Source organism: Gallinula chloropus (genome assembly GCF_964237585.1).
Source record: "Gallinula chloropus genome assembly, chromosome: 4".
Lineage (NCBI taxonomy): Eukaryota > Metazoa > Chordata > Aves > Gruiformes > Rallidae > Gallinula > Gallinula chloropus.
Window position 1 is genome coordinate 37,207,177 of NC_140088.1, and position 17,085 is coordinate 37,224,261.

The 17,085-nt window shown below is 67.7% G+C and overlaps 5 protein-coding genes across 6 annotated transcripts; 2 read left to right on the forward strand and 3 right to left on the reverse strand.

The window, feature by feature from the left end:
* Window positions 1–494: 494 nt before the first annotated feature.
* CHURC1 (churchill domain containing 1) lies at window positions 495–2,309 on the forward strand. 2 transcript variants are annotated; one of them, XM_084264123.1, is made up of 5 exons: window positions 495–546; window positions 655–790; window positions 1,210–1,280; window positions 1,878–1,975; window positions 2,069–2,309. In XM_084264123.1, the coding sequence occupies exons 1-4, from the start codon at window positions 508–510 to the stop codon at window positions 1,968–1,970; spliced, it is 339 nt and encodes a 112-aa protein (XP_084120249.1). In that variant the 5' UTR covers window positions 495–507; the 3' UTR covers window positions 1,971–1,975; window positions 2,069–2,309. The 2 variants fall into 2 exon arrangements, with proteins under 2 accessions (XP_084120249.1, XP_084120248.1); XM_084264122.1 differs by having other exon boundaries at window positions 1,878–2,309.
* A 599-nt stretch (window positions 2,310–2,908) lies between these two features.
* GPX2 (glutathione peroxidase 2) lies at window positions 2,909–3,743 on the reverse strand. The gene is made up of 2 exons (XM_084264119.1): window positions 3,514–3,743; window positions 2,909–3,383 (listed from the first exon to the last, which is right to left on the reverse strand). The coding sequence occupies exons 1-2, from the start codon at window positions 3,736–3,738 to the stop codon at window positions 3,033–3,035; spliced, it is 576 nt and encodes a 191-aa protein (XP_084120245.1). The 5' UTR covers window positions 3,739–3,743; the 3' UTR covers window positions 2,909–3,032.
* Window positions 3,744–5,070: 1,327 nt separating this feature from the next.
* Window positions 5,071–7,870, reverse strand: RAB15 (RAB15, member RAS oncogene family; the record flags this gene model as incomplete). The annotated part of the gene is made up of 7 exons (XM_084264120.1): window positions 5,071–5,247; window positions 5,325–5,390; window positions 5,913–6,002; window positions 6,101–6,178; window positions 6,278–6,338; window positions 6,477–6,537; window positions 7,747–7,870. 7 exons carry the CDS (start codon window positions 7,868–7,870, stop codon window positions 5,092–5,094), a joined length of 636 nt encoding a protein of 211 aa, XP_084120246.1. The 3' UTR covers window positions 5,071–5,091.
* A 1,402-nt stretch (window positions 7,871–9,272) lies between these two features.
* On the forward strand, window positions 9,273–13,168 carry LOC311191822 (protein farnesyltransferase subunit beta-like). The gene is made up of 12 exons (XM_084264118.1): window positions 9,273–9,405; window positions 9,886–9,950; window positions 10,118–10,190; window positions 10,442–10,533; window positions 11,011–11,157; window positions 11,241–11,324; window positions 11,407–11,493; window positions 11,580–11,709; window positions 11,812–11,944; window positions 12,219–12,330; window positions 12,430–12,544; window positions 12,656–13,168. Exons 1-12 carry the CDS (start codon window positions 9,319–9,321, stop codon window positions 12,764–12,766), a joined length of 1,236 nt encoding a protein of 411 aa, XP_084120244.1. The 5' UTR covers window positions 9,273–9,318; the 3' UTR covers window positions 12,767–13,168.
* On the reverse strand, window positions 13,162–16,771 carry MAX (MYC associated factor X; the record flags this gene model as incomplete). The annotated part of the gene is made up of 5 exons (XM_084264121.1): window positions 13,162–14,186; window positions 14,324–14,447; window positions 14,900–15,007; window positions 16,478–16,504; window positions 16,736–16,771. The coding sequence occupies 5 exons, from the start codon at window positions 16,769–16,771 to the stop codon at window positions 13,999–14,001; spliced, it is 483 nt and encodes a 160-aa protein (XP_084120247.1). The 3' UTR covers window positions 13,162–13,998.
* Between the last annotated feature and the right edge of the window lie 314 nt (window positions 16,772–17,085).

Genomic DNA, 17,085 nt, shown 5'->3' on the forward strand with positions numbered 1-17,085 from the left:
CCCTCAGCTGGTCCCAGGTGCCCCCAGCTAGCCCTGGGCACCCCCCAGCTAGCCCCGGGCACTCCGCAGTTGCTGCCATGCCCCCCCCCCCCCCCCCAGCTCAGGTATCCTCCGGGCCCCTGGCCAGCCCCAGGCACCCCCGCCCTGGTCTGTGTGTGTGTGTGTGTGTGTGTCCCCACACTAGCTGAGGTGGCCCCCCGGCTGTCCCCAGGTGCCCCTGGCTAGCCCCGGGAGCACCTCAGCTACTCCCAAGCTAGTGTCAGCTGCCACCCGCCCCGGGACCTCCCCAGCTCAGCGCTGGGATACACCCGCGGGACTCCCACATCCCGGGTACGAGAGGGCTCATCCCGAGTACCCCCTTTCCTCTTCCCAACCCCGCGGGGCGGGGGCGGGGCTATCCGTGGCCCCGCCCACAGCATTGCCCCCCAAAAGGGCGTGGTCTGCCTGGGACGCCACGCCCCTCCCTTGAGGAAGTATCGCGAGATCTGCGCGGCGGCAGCGGCGGCGATGTGCGGGGGCTGCGTGGGCACCGAGTACCCGGAGCGGGTAGGGCGGGCTGGGCTGTGCCGCTACCCCCGGCCCCAGCCGTGCGCTGCCGGCCCAGGCGGGGCGATCCCAGGAGCCCCGGTCCCAGCCGTGCGCTGCTGTCCCTAGGGCACCACCTGCCTGGAGGGCGGCTCCTTCCTCCTCAACTTCGTGGGCTGCGCGCAGTGCGGCCGCCGGGACTTCGTGCTGCTCAGCAACCGCGCCGCCGGCCTGCACGGCGGGGAGGAGATCATCACCTACGACCGTGCGCCGGGACGGGCCCGCGGGGGGACCCCTGGGGGGTGGGGGGGTCCGGCTGGTGCTCGCGGGGCGCGGAGGCTGGGGGCGATGCCCAAGGGCTGCCTGGGGGGGGGGTGTCAGGGAGCTGGTGGCTGTTGGGGAGGCGAGAGAAGCTGAGGGTTTGACGCTCGGGGGAGCTGGGGGGGTCAGTGCCCCGCGGGAGGAGGGCAGGCAGGGGGAGCAGGTTTTGCCCGGAAGGGATATTGAGGGGGTTGGAGCAGGGGGATACCGCGGGGCAGTGGGGTTGTGGGGGGGATACGCCGGGGGAGTGGGGGTTATGTGGAAGGAATACCCTGGGGGCAGTAGGATTGGGGGGGGGGGATACCCCTGGGGCAGTGGGGTGCGCCCTCAGCCCCTTAACCCGCTGTCCTCTCCGTTCCGCAGACCTGTGCAAGAACTGCCACCACCTGATTGCACGCCATGAGTACACCTTCAGTGTGGTGGATGACTACCAGGTACGGCCAGGGGAGCAGCCTGTGTCCCCCTGCCCCAGCAGCCCTTCTGCGGCTCCAGGGGTGCCCTGAGCCGAGCCCTGGGCTCTCCTTCTGCAACAAGGTCTCCAGACCTGCCCTGCCCTGGGCAGCCCTGCTAATTCCTGCCTGCCCTGGCAGCCACGGGAGGGAGCTGGGCAGCTTCAGAGACGAGCCGTGGTGCCACAGAACCAACCTCTGAGGCTCTGGAGCCACATCCCTGTGGTTGGGGCTATCTGGGGCCCTCTGGCACCAGTCCCTGCTTTGGGGGGGCGGGGGTGCAACCCAGCTCACCTCTTGCCTCCTGCGTGGCCCCTTGCGTGGGAGCACCAGTGATGTGTGTGGGGCTGCGTGGCTGAGGACCCTGTGGCTCTCCCAGACTCCTCCCTGGCATGTTTGCTATTCAGCAGCTAAATGCTGGAAAATGGGCTCTGGGGATGAAACGGGATCTGCCCTCCCAGCTCTGATTGCAATCGAGGATCAGTTGCCATCTGCAGCTCAGGTTTCCCTGGCAGTGCCAGGAGCGGGGCTGTGGCCGAGCATGGCTGTGGCAGCCCCCTCCCTCCCCCTGTCCTGCCGTAGGAATACACCATGCTGTGCCTGCTCTGCGGCCGGGCCGAGGACTCCATCAGCATCCTGCCCGATGACCCCCGCCAGATGACCCCTCTCTTCTGAAGCCGGTTTGTCTCTCAGTGCAAGTCCCCACCAGCACTGGGAGATTCTCCCTGGGGACAGCACGGTCCCATACCTGATTTTCTTTTCCAAACCTCCAGCCCAGATGTGGCAGACACACAATGCCAGATGCTCCCACGTGCCCGGCAGCAGCTCAGCCATGCCCACTGTATCCCAACCACGGGGACGGGGTGGAGTGCGGCAGTGCAAGCTCCCCTTGTGCTGAAGACACGAAGGGGGCCCAGCATGTTGTCACTCTGATAAGGAGTCTGAAGCAGCACCCACCCCATCCTGGCTCGGGAGAAGCCTGCGCATGTGGGGGCAATAAACATGATGTGTTACATCTTGGCAGTGCAGATGGGAGTGCTTTGGGGGTGGGCTTCACCCCCCTGGGCTCCCTGGAGCTGGTGAAGGTTGGGGAAGACCAGTGTGGGGTCTGGGGTGGGGGGAGCCTTTCCCTTCCTGGGAGACTGTGGCTTCCCCGCCCTGTAGCGGAGCTGGCCCTTCCCAACATTGCAGAGCCCACCCTGTTACCCTGCACTCCCCAACCCACTCCCCAACCTGGCTGAGAAGTGGCATCATTATTTTCATGCCCCCGGGGGCCACCATGAAGTTTTCCTGGGGGTCACTGTACCAGTTCCCCCGGGGCCCATAAACCAGCCGTGCCCTGCTGGGGAACGTGTGTTCCTGGGGCGGGAAGGAGCTGGGTGAGCCACGGCTGCCGAAATCGCTCCCCTGGGGTGGGGTGCTGTGGTTGGCAGCCAGCCCCAGCAACGCCCATGGGGAGCCAGACGCTGCCGGCCTGGCACTGCTCCATCCCTGCGCTGCCGCTTCCTCCTCCCTGACCCACAGCTCACCCTCTGCAGCCCCCCACAAACCACACAGATACAGGTGCGCTCCCTCCGGCATGTTTATTGCCGCTGGCCCACGCTGCCCCAGTCGCCCCAACCCTCTGCCCCCATCAAGTCCCCTCCCCATGATGGTTTCAGAGGGGGCTGTCACCCGGCAGAGAGCTGGGGCGTTCCCGGGGGGCTGCAGCCGGCGGGGTGGATGCCGGAGCCGGTGTTACTTGGCCAGCTTGAGGAGACGCTGGATGTCGGGCTCCAGCTGGGCAGTGGGCATGCGGGGGCTGTAGCGCCGGAAAGGTTCCCCCTCAGGACCCACCAGGAACTTCTCGAAGTTCCAGGAGATGTCGGAGCGCCGCACCGGGCTCCAGACGAGGAAGCGGGGCTCGGTCATCAGGTGTGCCGCCTCGTCAGCCGGCGCGGGCAGGTGAGCTTTCAGGTAGGCGAAGACGGGGTGGGTGTCCTGCCCGTTCACCTGGCACTTCTGGAAGAGGGTGAAGTTGGGCTCAAAGCCGCCCCCTGGCCGCACGTACTTCAGGCTGTTGAGGATCTCCTCGTTGGTGCCGTTCTCCTGTGGTGGGGAAGGAGGAGACGGGGACCATGCCGTGGGCGTGGGGTTTGGGGTTCCCCCCCCCCCCCCCCCCCCTTTTTCACACAGCCGTGCACTGCGGTGCCCCCCACCCCTCCCACCAGGGACTTACCTGGTAGCCAAATTGGTTGCAGGGGAAGCCCAGCACGACCAGCCGCCGGGGATAGCGAGCTTGGAGCTGGTTGAGCTGGGTGTAATCCCGCACCGTGGTGCCTCAGAGGGATGCCACGTTCTCAATGAGGACCACGCGGCCCCGGAAGACGTTGAAGTCCACCTTCTCCCCCTGCAAGGAGGTGGCGCTCAGGTCGTAGAAGGACTTGGCGATGGGGACGGTCATGGCTGCGGGTGCGCGTCTGCCTTCCCCCGCGCCCGTTGACGCGCCTTAAGGGCTGCCCGGTGCCCACGTGACGCGCTGGCTTCAAAGGTTTCCTTGCCCCAGAGTGACTTGGCAGAAACTGGAGCTGTCCCACCCGTTGGCACCCACCCAAGGGGGGACGGAAGAGGCAGGGGAGGGCGCGGGTGGCACGGGGCCAAGGTGATGCTCCTGCCGGCCTCGATAACGCACGGCTCTTCCCTGTGCCTGCAAGCTGCAGGATGCTGTGGGGCTCGGTGCTTCCAGCCTGGCGCAGGCTGTGCCCGAGGGCTGGGAACACCCCGGGAGTCAGGAAATAACGGGACTCGGGGAGCTGGGGATGCGCGGGGCAGAGGAGGGGGTGACTTGGACTCAGGGGGGTGATGGAGAGGGGGGATGGCTGCCCCAGCATGTCTCCTCCCTAGGGCTGCCCTGGCTTTACCCTGGAGCCTCCTGCGCTTGCCATCCCAGTACCTGCTGCCTTCCCCCCCCCGGTGTCCCCCAGTCCCAGTGTCCACCGGTCCCAGTACCCACGCCGGTACCCACCTGCTGTGGCGTCCACCAACATCCCAATGCCCACCAACATCCTAGTACTCACCCAGCCCAGTGCTGGGCAGCATCCCAGTGCCAGGCAGCAACCTGGTGCCCATCAATCCTGGTGCCCACCCCCATCCTGGTGCCCGCTGTTTGACCACGATGGTCCTGTCCTGCATCCCCATGGGGCTGTTCCTGCAGCCAGAGCCAAGCTGGCAGCCTGGCCAGGCAGTGGTGGTGGGCAAAGTGCCCCATGGGCATGGTGCCCCACAGACTTGTCTCCCGGCCTGGAAAGCGGACACCGTGCTGGTGGCGCCGGAGCAGCCTCAATTATTGATAACCGCTCAGGTTGCCATGGCCTGGGTGCCCCGCGGTGCCAGGGGCCCTGCCGTGGCACAGCTATCATGGCACCGTCCACCAGCATGGCACCACAGCCCCCCCATCCCCCCCGGCAGCACACGAGCCGCCCGCACCGCCAGCGTCACCTTTATTCTGCAAACTGTGTGTGTAAAACAGGGGTGGGGTCCCCAGGCACAGGGTGGACACAGAGCACCCGCAACACTCCCCCCGCCCCACATGCCCCCACACCAAGGGGAAGCACGGTGCCAGGGTGGGGGGCACCCCTATGATGCCTGCCCGACCCCCACCATCTCCATGTGGGGTCCCAGGTCGCCCCCTGCCACCAGGCACCTGCAGCCCCCACCCCCACCCCCTCCATCGGGGCTGCCCCAATCCCGCACCCACCCTGCCCCCCTCCCCCCCAACACAGCCCAGGGTGGGGGATTAAGGGAGGGGGGGAAGGCTTCAACACCAGCAGGCTTTGGGGCTGTCCTCACTCCCCAGGGGCTGCTGCTCGTCCTCCTCCAGGCGGGCCAGGGCAGGGGTGCGGGGGGGGGGCCGCAGCCCCTCCAGCTCCTTGCGGTGTGCCTGCAGCACCAGCTCCGTCAGCCGCGTGAAAGACTGCGGGAGAGGAGGGAGGTGACCTGAGGGACCCCCCCTGGCTTCCCCCGGACCCCCCACAGCCCCCCACTTCGCACCTCCTTGATGTTGAGGTTGCTGCAGGCGCTGGTCTCATAGAAATCCATCCCGTACTCCCTGGCCAGCTGCGGGGCGAGGGGCCAGCGGCGGCACCATGATTTTGGGGGGGATGGACACAGGACACACACATGACACTACCACCCCCAAACCCCCCCCTCGTTGGCATGTACAAAGCCAGGCGTGGACAGACAGACAGACTGTGCTGCCCATGGTGGCACTGGGGGTGGGGGGGATGCCTGGTGTAGGAGCATAGCCAGGTGGGGTTACAGGGTGCTTTGGGGGTGCAGGGGACCATGCCAGAGGTGCAGGGGGGTGGGGGTCCCTGTATGCACTGGGGGGGTGACAGGGAGTAATAAGAACAGCCCTGGGGGTACACAAGATCCATGTGGGGTCGGGGGTGTCCTGGATACGCTGGGGGTTTTGGGGAGCCCTGGCCATGCTGCGGGGAGCAGGGGTGTCCCTGGGCACAGGAAGGGCTGCAGGAGGGTTGTTGGGGTCCCTGGGGAGTGCAGGGGGGGCTCTGACCATGCTAGGGGTGTGGGGGGGTGGCTGGCCCCCCCCGGAAGTGCACACCAGCCCCCGCTCACCTGCAGCCCTTGCTCTCTGGCCACTTGCCTCTTGTGCTCCTCATCCGCCTTGTTCCCAATAAGGATTTTCTGGACACCATCAGGTGCATACTGGGGGGGAGGAGGGGCTGGTATGAGACACCCCCCGCCCTCCCCCCCCCCCCGGCCATGGAGGGGACCCCCACCCAGCCCTCCCCTTGCACCCTCACCTCATCCACGTCGCTGGCCCACTTCACAATGTGCTGGTAGGAGCGCTCGCTGCTGATGTCATACACCAGGAAGATGCCCTGAGGGAAGCAGGAGGGGCAGCCATTTACCTCCCATGCCCTGTGCCTCAGTTTTGCCTCTCCTGTGCCATGGTCAGAGCCCCCTCCCTTGCCCCATACCTGCGCCCGCCGGTAGTACTGCTTGGTGATGGTCTGGTACCGCTCCTGCCCCGCCGTGTCCCTGCAGCCGGGGAGAGCGGGTCAGCGCTGCCGCTGTGGCACAAGTTGGTCAGGGCTCAGCCCCCACCCTGGGAGAGGCAGTGGGGTTCAGACACCCCCCCCGTCCCCAAATCCTTCCCCCTCTGACACTTGCACTCACCAGATCTGTATCCGCACCTTAATGCCATCCACTTCTATGGTCTTCATCTTGAAGTCGACGCCTGGGACAGGGAGAGGTTACAGGGCGCTTCGGGGTCCCCAGGACTGCTGTCACCCATTCCTCCGGTCCCTCCACCCTTTCCTGGCCCACCCCAAGCCATGTTGTGCTGCCAAATGGGCCTGTGACCACCCAGAGCCCTGCCATGGCCCAGTGTTCCAGCAGCAGCCCAGTGCCGGTGCCCATGGCCGGTCCCAGGCCTGGCAGGCAGCCCTGGTGCTGGGTCACTGCATGGGTGCTGGCTCCAGCAGTACTCCCCAGTACTGCGGTTCCCCAGTGCCCCTAGTTCCTCAGTGCTGCAGCTCCCCAGTGCCCCCAGCTCCCCGGTGCTGCAGCTCCCCAGTGCTGCAACTCCCCGGTGCCCCCACTTTCCCAGTTCCCCAGTACCACAGCTTCCTGATGTTCCCAGTCTCCCCAGTTCCCCGGCACTGTGGCTGCCCGGTGCTCCGGGTTTCCTGGTTTCCCGGTGCTGCCAGTTCCCCGATGCCACATATTCCTGGTATCCCCAGATTCCCGGCTCCCGGGTGCCGCAGCTCCCTGGTGCTCAGTTTTCCGGTTCCCCGGTACTCCCAGTTCCCCGGCGCAGAAGCTGCCCAATGCTGCCGATCCCCCAGTGCTGTGCCTGCCCGGTGCTGTGGCTCCCCACTTCTCCTGGTGCCCTGGCTCCCCGATGCTCCTGGTTCCCTGATGCCGCGGCTGCCCAGTGCTCCCAGTTTCCCGGTGCCGCGGCTGCCCGGCTGCCTGCCTTCCTGGTGCCCCCGGTTAACTAATTCCCCCGTGCTGCAGCTGCCCAGTGCTCCCGGTTTCCCCGTGCCGCGGCTGCCCGGTGTTCCTGGTTCCCCGGTTCTCCCGTGCTGCAGCTGCCCGGTGCTCTCCGTTCCCCGGTGCCCACAGTTTCCCGGTTCCCCGACGCTGCGGCTGCCCGGTGCTCCCGGTTCTCCGATGCCACGGCTCCCCGGTTCCCACTGTTTCCCCGTTCCCCGGTGCTCACAGTTTCCCGTTTCATCGGCGCTGCGGCCGCCCGGTGCACCCGGTTCCCCGATGCCCGCAGCTCCCAGGTGCCCACAGCTTTCTCGGCGCTGCGGGGGTTCCCACGGCGCTCCGGGGTTCCCTTCTCCCCGGTTCCCGCGCCCTCCCCCCCCCCCCCCCCCCGCCCCCAGCCCCACTCCCCGGTGCTCCCCGTCCCCCCGCGACGGTGCCGGTGCGGCGGTACCGATGGTGGAGATGTGGGCGGGGTGGAACTGGTTGTCGGTGAAGCGGCAGAGCAGGCAGGTCTTGCCCACGCCCGAGTCCCCCAGCAGCAGCAGCCGGAAGAGCACGTCGTACTGCTTGGCCATGGCGGGCCGGGGGCGCCGCCGCTGCCGCCGCTACCGGGGGCGGGAGCGTTGCGCCGCCGCCGCCGCCGCGCCGGGCCGGCACCGGGGCGGGGCGCGGGGCGGGAGATGCACCGGGGGATGCTGTGGGAAACGGGGAGGGGAGGTGGGTGGTGGGGGTGGTGCGCGGGGATCCGGGGGATGCACCGGGGGCACCCTCCGGGAGACGGTGTGGGGCGCCGGGAGGAGGATGAAGGGGAGGGAGCAGCGGGGAGACGTCGGGGACGCACCAGAGGATGCTCTGAGGGGCCGGGAGGGGGACGCGGGGGATGCACTGGGGGATGCTTTAGGGAACGGGGAGGGGCGGGGGCGCCGGGGAGCACCGGAGGATGCTCCGAGGGGCTGGGAGGGGGGATGCGCTGGGAGAGGAGGAGCACTGTGGATCCACCCGGGACCGTGATGGAGAATGGAGTGGGCACACCAGGGTGCACCGGGGGATGCTCAGGGGTCACGGGGACGTGCCAGGGAGTATGGGGAGGGGATGTCTGGGGACACACCATGCCCACCCCCCCCGAGGAGGGGGGGGGCAGAAGGGGCTGGGGGACCCTGGGGTGACCCAGGGAGCTGCAGTGGGGTGTCCCTGGGTGTCCCCACGGGCTGGGGTGCAGTGGGACATTGCAGTGGGCACTGTGCTGCATGCGCGCACTGGGACGTCGCGGCGCAGCATGGCGCGGGGGCGCAACGCATGGCGCGGGGGCGCAGCGCACGCGGTGGCGGCGCGGTGACGATGCCAGGCGCTGACGTGGGGCAGCACCGCCGTGCAGTGACAGCCTGCTGAGGCCCGGAAGGGCAGCGCGGCGCGGTGTGGCACGGCGTGACGCAATGTGGCACGGTGCGCGGCGGCGCGACGCGCTGCTCCAGCTGCGCTACGGCGACACCGCACCAGCGCGGCCACCCCGCCGCCGCCGCCGCGCTACGGGAGCACCGCACGGCTCACCGCGGCGCTGAAATGATGCAACAGGGCAGCGCGGCGCCGGCTAGGCCCCAGCCAGGTAGCCCGGCATGACGTCACGGCGCGGTGACGCGAGCCAGCAGCGCGGTGACGCAGAGCTCACCCCCCCTCCCGAGAGGCGGCTCTGCGCGCAGGCGCAACCCAGCCGGGCGGTGGCGGGGCGGGGCGGGGCCAGCCCGGGGCGTGACCAGAGTCAGGGGGCGTGGCCAACCTGAGGGCAGGGACCAACCAGGGGCCGAGGTCAGCCCCAGGGGGCGGGACCACAAGCGGGGGCGGGGCCACATGTAGGGGCAGGGCCATCCTGAGGGGGCTGGCCCAATCAGGGGGCGGAGCGAGCTCGGGGAGGGCGGAGCGAGCTCAAGGGGGCGTGTCTAGCCAGAGGGGCGGGCCGCGTGTCCACACCCGGCCGCCGTCGTCCCGCGTCCCCCGGCGGCGCGGCGCGGCGCGACCCGCCCGCAGCATGGCGGGAGCCCCCTCCCCTACCGGCGGGCGGCGGCGGCTGCGGCTGCAGGACGACGGGGTGCGGACCGCCACCTCTGTCGAGCAGGTGCGGGGCGGCGGGGAGGGAATCAGCCGGGAGGAGGGGCCCGGCCCCGCGGCGGATTGGGAGGGGAAGCCCGGCGGGGGCTGTGGGTGCTCGGGGCGGGGGGTTCGCGACCGGACCCCGCCCTCCCCAGCCCGGTACGGCCCCGGCGGGGGGAGAGGCGGCGGCGCCCCAGGGACGCGGCTGCCTGCGGCCGTCCCGGCGTTAGCCGCGGGATGGAGGCCCCGGCGCTTTACCGGGGGGGGGGATCTCGGGGCGCGCCGGGCTCCCGGGCTCGGAGGCCGCCGCGGGACGGTGCCCGGGGCTCCGCCGAACCCCGGCGCTGGGCGGGACCAGGCGCCTCCAGCCGCTTTGGCCGGGAACGGGAGCGACCGGGAGCTGGAGGAACCCCGGTGTGGGGGGGCATGGGGAGGGGCGTGGGAAGGGGTTGAGCTGCTTCCCGGAGCTCACCGTGGTCTCCATCCCCCCTGTCGCGGGCTGCAGAGCAAGGTGGAGGACATCGTGCAGGAGATTTTCAACGCCTACAAGGCGAACCACCCCACCTCGCAGTAAGTTCCCGTCCCAGCAGGATAAATACCACCACCCCCCGCCCAAACCACTGACTGCAGCGCCCGCTGAGACCCCCCCCCCCCGACACGAGGGACCAGCGGGCTCCTGCCCCGTGGTGGCATCAGCCCCAGCTGTGCTGGCTGCTGAGCCCTGCCCTGTCTTCCAGGCTCATCCTGCAGCGGGAGAAACACTACCACTACCTGAAGAGAGGCCTCCGGCAGCTGAGCGAAGCCTACGAGGTACCTGTGGCGCTGGCGGTGCTGCTGGCTCTGCTCTGCCCTCCGGCCGGGGTGAACCCTTCACCCCGGGGTTGTTACCGGGCGGTTGTTACCTGGGGCAGTGGTTCCTAGCGTCCCCTTGGGTCGCACTCGTCCCCGCAGCAGATTTGGGGGTTCTCCTGCCTGTACCCTGTCCTGTGGGAGCTCTGCCTGCACCCCCATACCCCGCACTGCTCCACAGCCGCCCTGACTGTCCCCTCTGGTCCCGGCAGTGCCTGGACGCCAGCCGCCCCTGGCTTTGCTACTGGATCCTGCACAGCTTGGAGCTGCTGGATGAGCCCATTCCCGAGTCGGTCGCCTCTGAGTAAGTGGCCCTGGCACGGCGAGTGCCAGAGGGTGGGGAGAACACAACCTAGGGACCCCCGCCACAGGGCCAGCCGCAGCCAGAGGTCCTGCGGGCCACCCGCGTGACACCGGAGGTGCCAGCTCCCCTTGTCCCCGTGCGCTGGCGGCAGCAAAGGAGCGCTTTGTCTCCCCTGCGGACGTCAATGGCGCCTATTCTTCCGGCCAGCGCCTCGCGCTCTGGCATCTCGTGATGCACAGAGATGAGGGGAGAGAGATAACCCCTGGTTTTAACCTTCGGGGGGGCAGGAGGAGGGGGGGAATTGGAGGTACTGGGGCTCGGCCAGCCTCTGTCCCAGCACAAGCCATGGAGCTGCTGCTTCGGAGAGGTGTGAGGAGGGATCTCTGCCCCCCGGGTGAGAAATGTCACCCCCCAGGGTGCCAGGTGTGATGCTGGGGAGCACCGAGCCCCTTCCCCACCCTCTCCTGCCCCCCCCAGCGTCTGCCAGTTCCTGAGCCGCTGCCAGAGTCCTCAGGGCGGCTTTGGGGGGGGCCCCGGCCAGCTCCCTCATCTCGCCCCTACCTATGCCGCCGTCAACTCGCTTTGCATCATCGGCACCGAGGAGGCGTACAACGTCATCGACAGGTAGGGCCGGTGGCGCAAAGCCGGGGGAGGCAGGACGGACACGTGTGCCCCCTGCCCCCCTTGCAGCTCACTGGCTCTTGCAGGAAGAAGCTGCTGGAGTACCTGCACTCGCTGAAGCAGTCGGATGGCTCCTTCCTCATGCACGTTGGTGGCGAGGTGGATGTCAGGTGGGTGAGCGCCACGGGGAGGGGGAGGCGAACGGTGCCCGCCGGAGGGGTGCCGCGGCCCTGAGCACCTGTTTTCCTGCAGGAGTGCCTACTGCGCTGCTGCCGTGGCCTCGCTGACCAACATCCTCACGCCCGCGCTCTTTGCCGGGACGGCCGAGTGGATAGTGAGGTGAGAGCCAGTGTACGCAGGGATGGGTGTGGGATGGGGGGTCGGCCCCTCCCGTTGGTGCTGTCCTGACCACGCAGCCCATGTAGGTGCCAGAATTGGGAGGGCGGCATGGGCGGGGTGCCAGGCATGGAGGCCCATGGTGGATACACCTTCTGTGGCATGGCAGCCTTGGTCATCCTCAAGAAGGAACATCTGCTGAACCTGAAGACCTTGCTGGTGAGTGGCACGACGTGGGGAAGGGGGTCTCAGCTGGTTGGTGGTGCCAGAGCGGGGCTCCGTGTCCTCACCCTGGCACCCACTCCTGTCCATCCCGCACAGCGCTGGGTGACCAGCCGGCAGATGAGCTTTGAGGGCGGCTTCCAGGGTCGCTGCAACAAGCTGGTGGATGGGTGCTACTCGTTCTGGCAAGCCGGCCTCCTGCCCCTGATCCACCGCGCCCTCCATGCCAGGGGTGAGTCAGCCACGGGCACTCCCACCTTCCCACATCCCCCAGACAGCATCTCTGAGGGTGGATGAAGGTGTTTCTGAGCACGAAGTAACTCTGGTGTCTCCATGTTCTTGGGGAGTTGGGGAACTGCGGGGGGAATTCTCGCTTCCCCTTGGGCTTTTCAGCAGCAAATGCTGCCGTGGCTCCCTGGGGTGCGCAGGAGCGCCCTGGGGGCGTGTGTGTGTGGGGTTCACCTTCCTGAGGTCCCGTCAGGCGTTTTCACTGGCTTCTCCCACAGAGGACCCAGCACTCAGCATGAGCCACTGGATGTTCGACCAGTTGGCACTGCAGGAATACATCCTCCTCTGCTGCCAGTGCCCGGCCGGGGGGCTGGTGGACAAGCCAGGCAAGTGAGTACCAGCATGGGGGGCTGCCAGCACTGCCCACACGCATGGGGATTGCCTGGTGCCCTGGACCCTCGCTCAGCACCCCAATGTCCTCCCTGCCAGGTCCCGAGACTTTTACCACACCTGCTACTGCCTGAGTGGGCTGTCCCTCGCCCAGCACTTTGGCAGCGGTGACCTACACCACGAGATGGTCCTGGGGGTCCCCGAAAACCGCCTGGTAGGTGCTGGGTTATCACCACGAGCTGCCAGGGCAGGCAGGGCTGGGCTGTCTGTCCTCTGCAACGCCAGGAAAAAAGGAATTAAGCTCCTCGGTGTCTCTCTCTTGCAGCAGCCCACCCACCCCGTCTACAACGTTGTCCCGGAGAAGGTGGCGAGAGCGGTGATGCATTTCTTGCAGCAGCCTGTGCCCAGCCTGGAGCCAGCGGCCGCTGCTGAATAGGGATCCCGCTGCCCCTGGACTGTGTGGCGCAGACGGGCAGAGCGAGGTGCTCAGGGTGCTAGCAATACCAAAAAGCGGCCCGGCCCGTGGCCGCCGGCTCCCACCGTAGCTGTGCCGGGTGCCCCACTGACCTCCTGGCAGGAACCGAGCTGGCTGAGGGGGACGCGGCGGAGCTTTTGGCATCAATAAACCAGAACTGACAGCTGCCCCCCTGCTTCTGTGCCACCGCCAGCAGCCCTGGGGACACGGGGCAGGAGGTGACACCGAGGTGGGGGGGGGGTCTGTTTCCAGACACCCCCACCCTGAGCCCCTGCCAGCAGCTGCCCTCGGTGCCACCTCCCCTCCCCCCCCCGAGAGCACAGGGCTACCATGGGGAAGAATAAAATAAGTTTGGGTTTTTTTCTTTTATTATTTATAGTCTTATAGTAAAGGGAAGCCTTAACTTGCAAGACAACTCTGGGCAGTATGTACAACATACCTTAGATCCATGGAATGAATGGCATCAAAATGGGGGGGGGGTGGGGGTGGAGGGGCGGGGGTCACCTACGGGGCAGGGATGGGGCACTAGAGTTCGGAAAACGCCACGGAGGTGGGGAAGGGCCAGGGGAGGCATTTGGGGGGTGGGGAATGGAAGGAAGGAAGAGGGGGCAGGACACACACGCAGACCACCCAACCCAGCCGTGCAGGGAGGGGGTGCGGGTGCTACCCCCCCCCCCCCCCCAGCTCTCGCAGGCACTGGGGGCAGGTGGAATTGCACACGCAGAAAATAAATAGCGAGACCCCCAGCACTTTCTTTTCAGGGGAAAAAGGGGGGGGGGGGAGTTGGGGGGGGGCGCAGGCACAGCTCCCCACAGGGAGCCTTTTAGGGGGGGCAAGGGGGGCTGCCCAGCTTCTGCACAGCCTTGCCCTTCAGCTCAGGACTGCTGTGGTCCCCGGGTATAAATATAAACGCTCATAGAAAATCCGAGGGGAGAAGGGCTCGCTAGTTGTGGGAGGGTGATAGGGGCATCTTCTCACGGCCCCAGGATCCCCCCTCTTCCCCCCCCAAGTCTTGGGAGGGCGCTGCAAGGCCCTGCCTGGCCGGCTCCCCCCAGGGCCGGTGTGTGGAGCAGGGAAGGGGCCGGGGAGGGCTGGGAAGCTGCAGTCCGAGAGCCTCTACAAGAGAAGGGAGAGAGAGTCCTTACGCAGCTGGCGGGCAGGCAGCCGACAGCAGCGGGGGGCGGCAGGGGGGCCTAGCTGGCCTCCATGCGCAGCTTCTTCCTGCTCTGCGGCTCGTCGGGCTCCGAATCGGAGCTGGAGTCGGAGCCGCCGTCGAAGGCGGAGATGGCGCTGCCCTTGGGGTTGGTGTAGAGGCTGTTGTCCGTCGAGGGGTAGTTGGCTTGGAGCTGGGCGCTCGACCGGGCCTTCTCCAGCGCCCGCACTGCAAGGCAGGGCACCGCGTCATGCTGCGCTCACTGCGGCACACCGTGCCGGGACACCGCGCTGGCTGTGGCACCCCCATGGCACCCCCAGCTCCGGGGGGGGATGCTTCCCACCCCCCACTACGGCCCTGCTCACCTTGCTGCTCCAGGAGGGCGTTCTGCCGTTTGAGGTCGTCGATGTCCTGCTGGTGTGTGTGGTTTTTCCGGCGCATGTACTGGATGTACTCTGTGGCTTTGTCCAGGATTTGGGCCCGGGATGCCTGTTGCAATAGTGGGAAAGGACAGAGGCGAGATAAAGACCTAGCCCGGGGGTTCCCAGCGGGGCTCTGCCTGCCCCTTCCCACTCGCAGAGCCGCTGGAAGGATTCTGCCGACGCTCCGCTGTGCTCACGGCACTTGGTGAACCTCAGTTCCCGGCCCCACCGGAGACCAGACTCCCAAGAGCTGCACCCCAAAACAAGAAGCTGCTGTCACAAGGGCAAAGCGCTGCCAGTCCCAGCAAGCAGAGCTGCCCTGCGCTCAGAAGATCCAGCCGCAAACAGGTGGACTCATCCCCTCTGCTTTGCCCCCCCAGAAAACCCCCCAACCCCAAGCTGGGCAGCACTGGGGCCGGCAGCGAGCGGGCAGTGCCAGGGTGAGTGACCCACCCCCAGGAACAGTAGAAATGCCTGTCCAGCTGCTGGCCCAGCTCCCACCGCGCTCCACAAACTCACCTTCTCTCCTTGGAGGGAGGGGACGGAGTCCCGCAGGCTGTGGAAGCTGTCCTTGATGTGGTCCCTGCGCTTGCGCTCCAGCGCGTTGTGATGAGCCCGTTTGTCAGCCTGGGAAGGAGAGCGGAGCCTGAGCAAGTCCAGAGGGGTGCTGCGCCCCGGGAGGCACCCCCACAGCTCCCCTCCTTCCCCACCCCAGCTGTTTCGGCAGCTGCCCAGCACAGGGGTTGTGGCAGGAGAAGCCAGGCTGCCAATCTTCACCCCAAAGCCCCATGCTGGCAGCTCCGGGCGGGGTGCCAGGAGCTGGGGAGGGAGATGGGGGGAGCTCAGCCAAACCCCCCAGCCCTTCCTCGGTGGGGTGCCATGGCAGCCGTGACACCTCTGGGACACCGTCGGGACACCTCCGGCTCCGTGGTGGCGTGAGGGCGTGGGAGGGTGGCGCGGCACTCCCGCTGCTTTCGGTTTCCCCGGGGCAGCTTCCTGCTGCCGGCGCAGCCCGGAGCCCCGCCGCGGGGTGGGGGCAGAGCCGGGGCGTATGGTGGGAGTGTGGGGCACCCCAGGGAGCCCTCTGTCCCACACTCCCCCCAAACAATCCAGCATAGCCCCCCCACCTGCTCCCGTGCCCCCAAGCAGCATAACCCTGTGTGACCCGCAAAAGCACCCCCCACATCACCCCCTACACCCCCACACCCTGCCAAATGACACCCCCAGACACAGGCAGCTCCCCCAAAACAGAGCCAGCCCCACATATACCCCCCCAGAGACCCTCCCACTCCCCCCAACTCCCCCAAAACAGACCCAGCCCCATGCATATCCCCCAGAGAGACCCCCCATTGCCACCCAAGCCCCTCAAAACAGAACCAGTCCCACACATACTCTCCTCAGAGAGACTCCCCACTGCCCCCTCAACCCCCTCAAAACAGACCCAGCGCCACACATACTCCCCTCAGAGAGATCCCCCACTGCCCAAACTCCTACCCGCGCTCCCCAGCCCCACAGTCTCCCCCAAACATTCACCCCCCCAATGTCACAGCTCTCCCCCATGTTACAGTCCCCCACCACGTCCCAGCCCCCCGCCCCGAACCCGCCCTCCCCAGTCCCACCAAACATTCCCTTCCCAGGTCATAAGTTCCCCATCATCATCATCCCCCGTCATTGTCCCCCCTCACATCACAGCACCCATCACAGCACCATATCACAGCAACCATCCCCCAAACCCCTACATCCCCTCCCCAGCCCCACAGACCCCCCAAACATTCCCCCCATGTCATAAGCCCCCCCCAACACCACAACTCCCCCGTGTCTTAGCCCCTCCACCCCCAACCCCCTGCCCGCCCTTCCCAGCCCCACAGCCCCCCCAAACATTCACGCCTCATGTCATAACCCCCCCAACACGTCACAGCTCCGCCCCCCGCCCCGCACGTCACAGCCCCCCCAAGACTTTGCCCCCCAAACCCTTACCCCCCCTCCTCCCTCCCCAGGCCCCCCCCCACACGTCACAGCCCCCCCCCCGCCCCCCGCGCAGGCGCACTCCCACTCCCCCCCCACGTGCTCCCGGTACCGGAGGCGGTAGCGACGTACCGCGGACTGAAACCTCGGCTGCTCCTCCTGGGGGGAACCGGGCCGGTGGGAAGCGGCAGGAGGAGGCGGAGGAGGAGGAAGAGGAAGAGGATGGCGGGTGGAGACGGGACCCAGGCGCCGGGGCCGCGAGGGGAGGGAGGAAGGGAAAGGGAGAGAAACGAGACGTTACCCCGGCACTGGAGGGGGTGGGCAGTGTTTTTAGGGGTGTGTGGGGGGGTTGCCCGGCGCCTCCCGTCCCCGCGGCGGGTCCCGACTTACGTCACTCTCCACCTCGATGTCATCGTTGTCGCTCATCGCTCCCGGCCGCGCCGCCACAACAACAGCCCGCAAGCGCGCATGCGCAGCGGCTCCCCCCTCCCTCCTCACCCGGGCGGCGTCACGTGACAGCGCGCCGACACCCCCCCACCGCCTCCCTTCCCTCCGGGGCGCGGGGGATTGTGGGTAAGCGAGTCCGCCGAGGGGGAGGCGGGGCTAAGGGTCAGCGCTTAGGGGGGAGGTGGACTATAACTCCCGGTCTGCACCGCGCGGGGAGGCGCAGTGCACGCTGGGAGGTGTAGTCCACCCAGCACCCCCTCCTCCTTTCCCTCAGCCCGGCGACGCGCAAGGCC

Coding starts and splice junctions, on each gene's coding strand:
- CHURC1 (XM_084264122.1), top strand. CDS start 508: ATGTGCGGGGGCTGCGTGGGCACCGAGTACCCGGAGCGG. Junction 791..1,209: donor GGAGATCATCACCTACGACC/GTGCGCCGGGAC, acceptor TCCGTTCCGCAG/ACCTGTGCAAGAACTGCCAC. Junction 1,281..1,877: donor GTGTGGTGGATGACTACCAG/GTACGGCCAGGG, acceptor GTCCTGCCGTAG/GAATACACCATGCTGTGCCT.
- LOC311191822 (XM_084264118.1), top strand. CDS start 9,319: ATGGCGGGAGCCCCCTCCCCTACCGGCGGGCGGCGGCGGCTGCGGCTG. Junction 9,951..10,117: donor GCGAACCACCCCACCTCGCA/GTAAGTTCCCGT, acceptor CCTGTCTTCCAG/GCTCATCCTGCAGCGGGAGA. Junction 11,158..11,240: donor GCGTACAACGTCATCGACAG/GTAGGGCCGGTG, acceptor TGGCTCTTGCAG/GAAGAAGCTGCTGGAGTACC.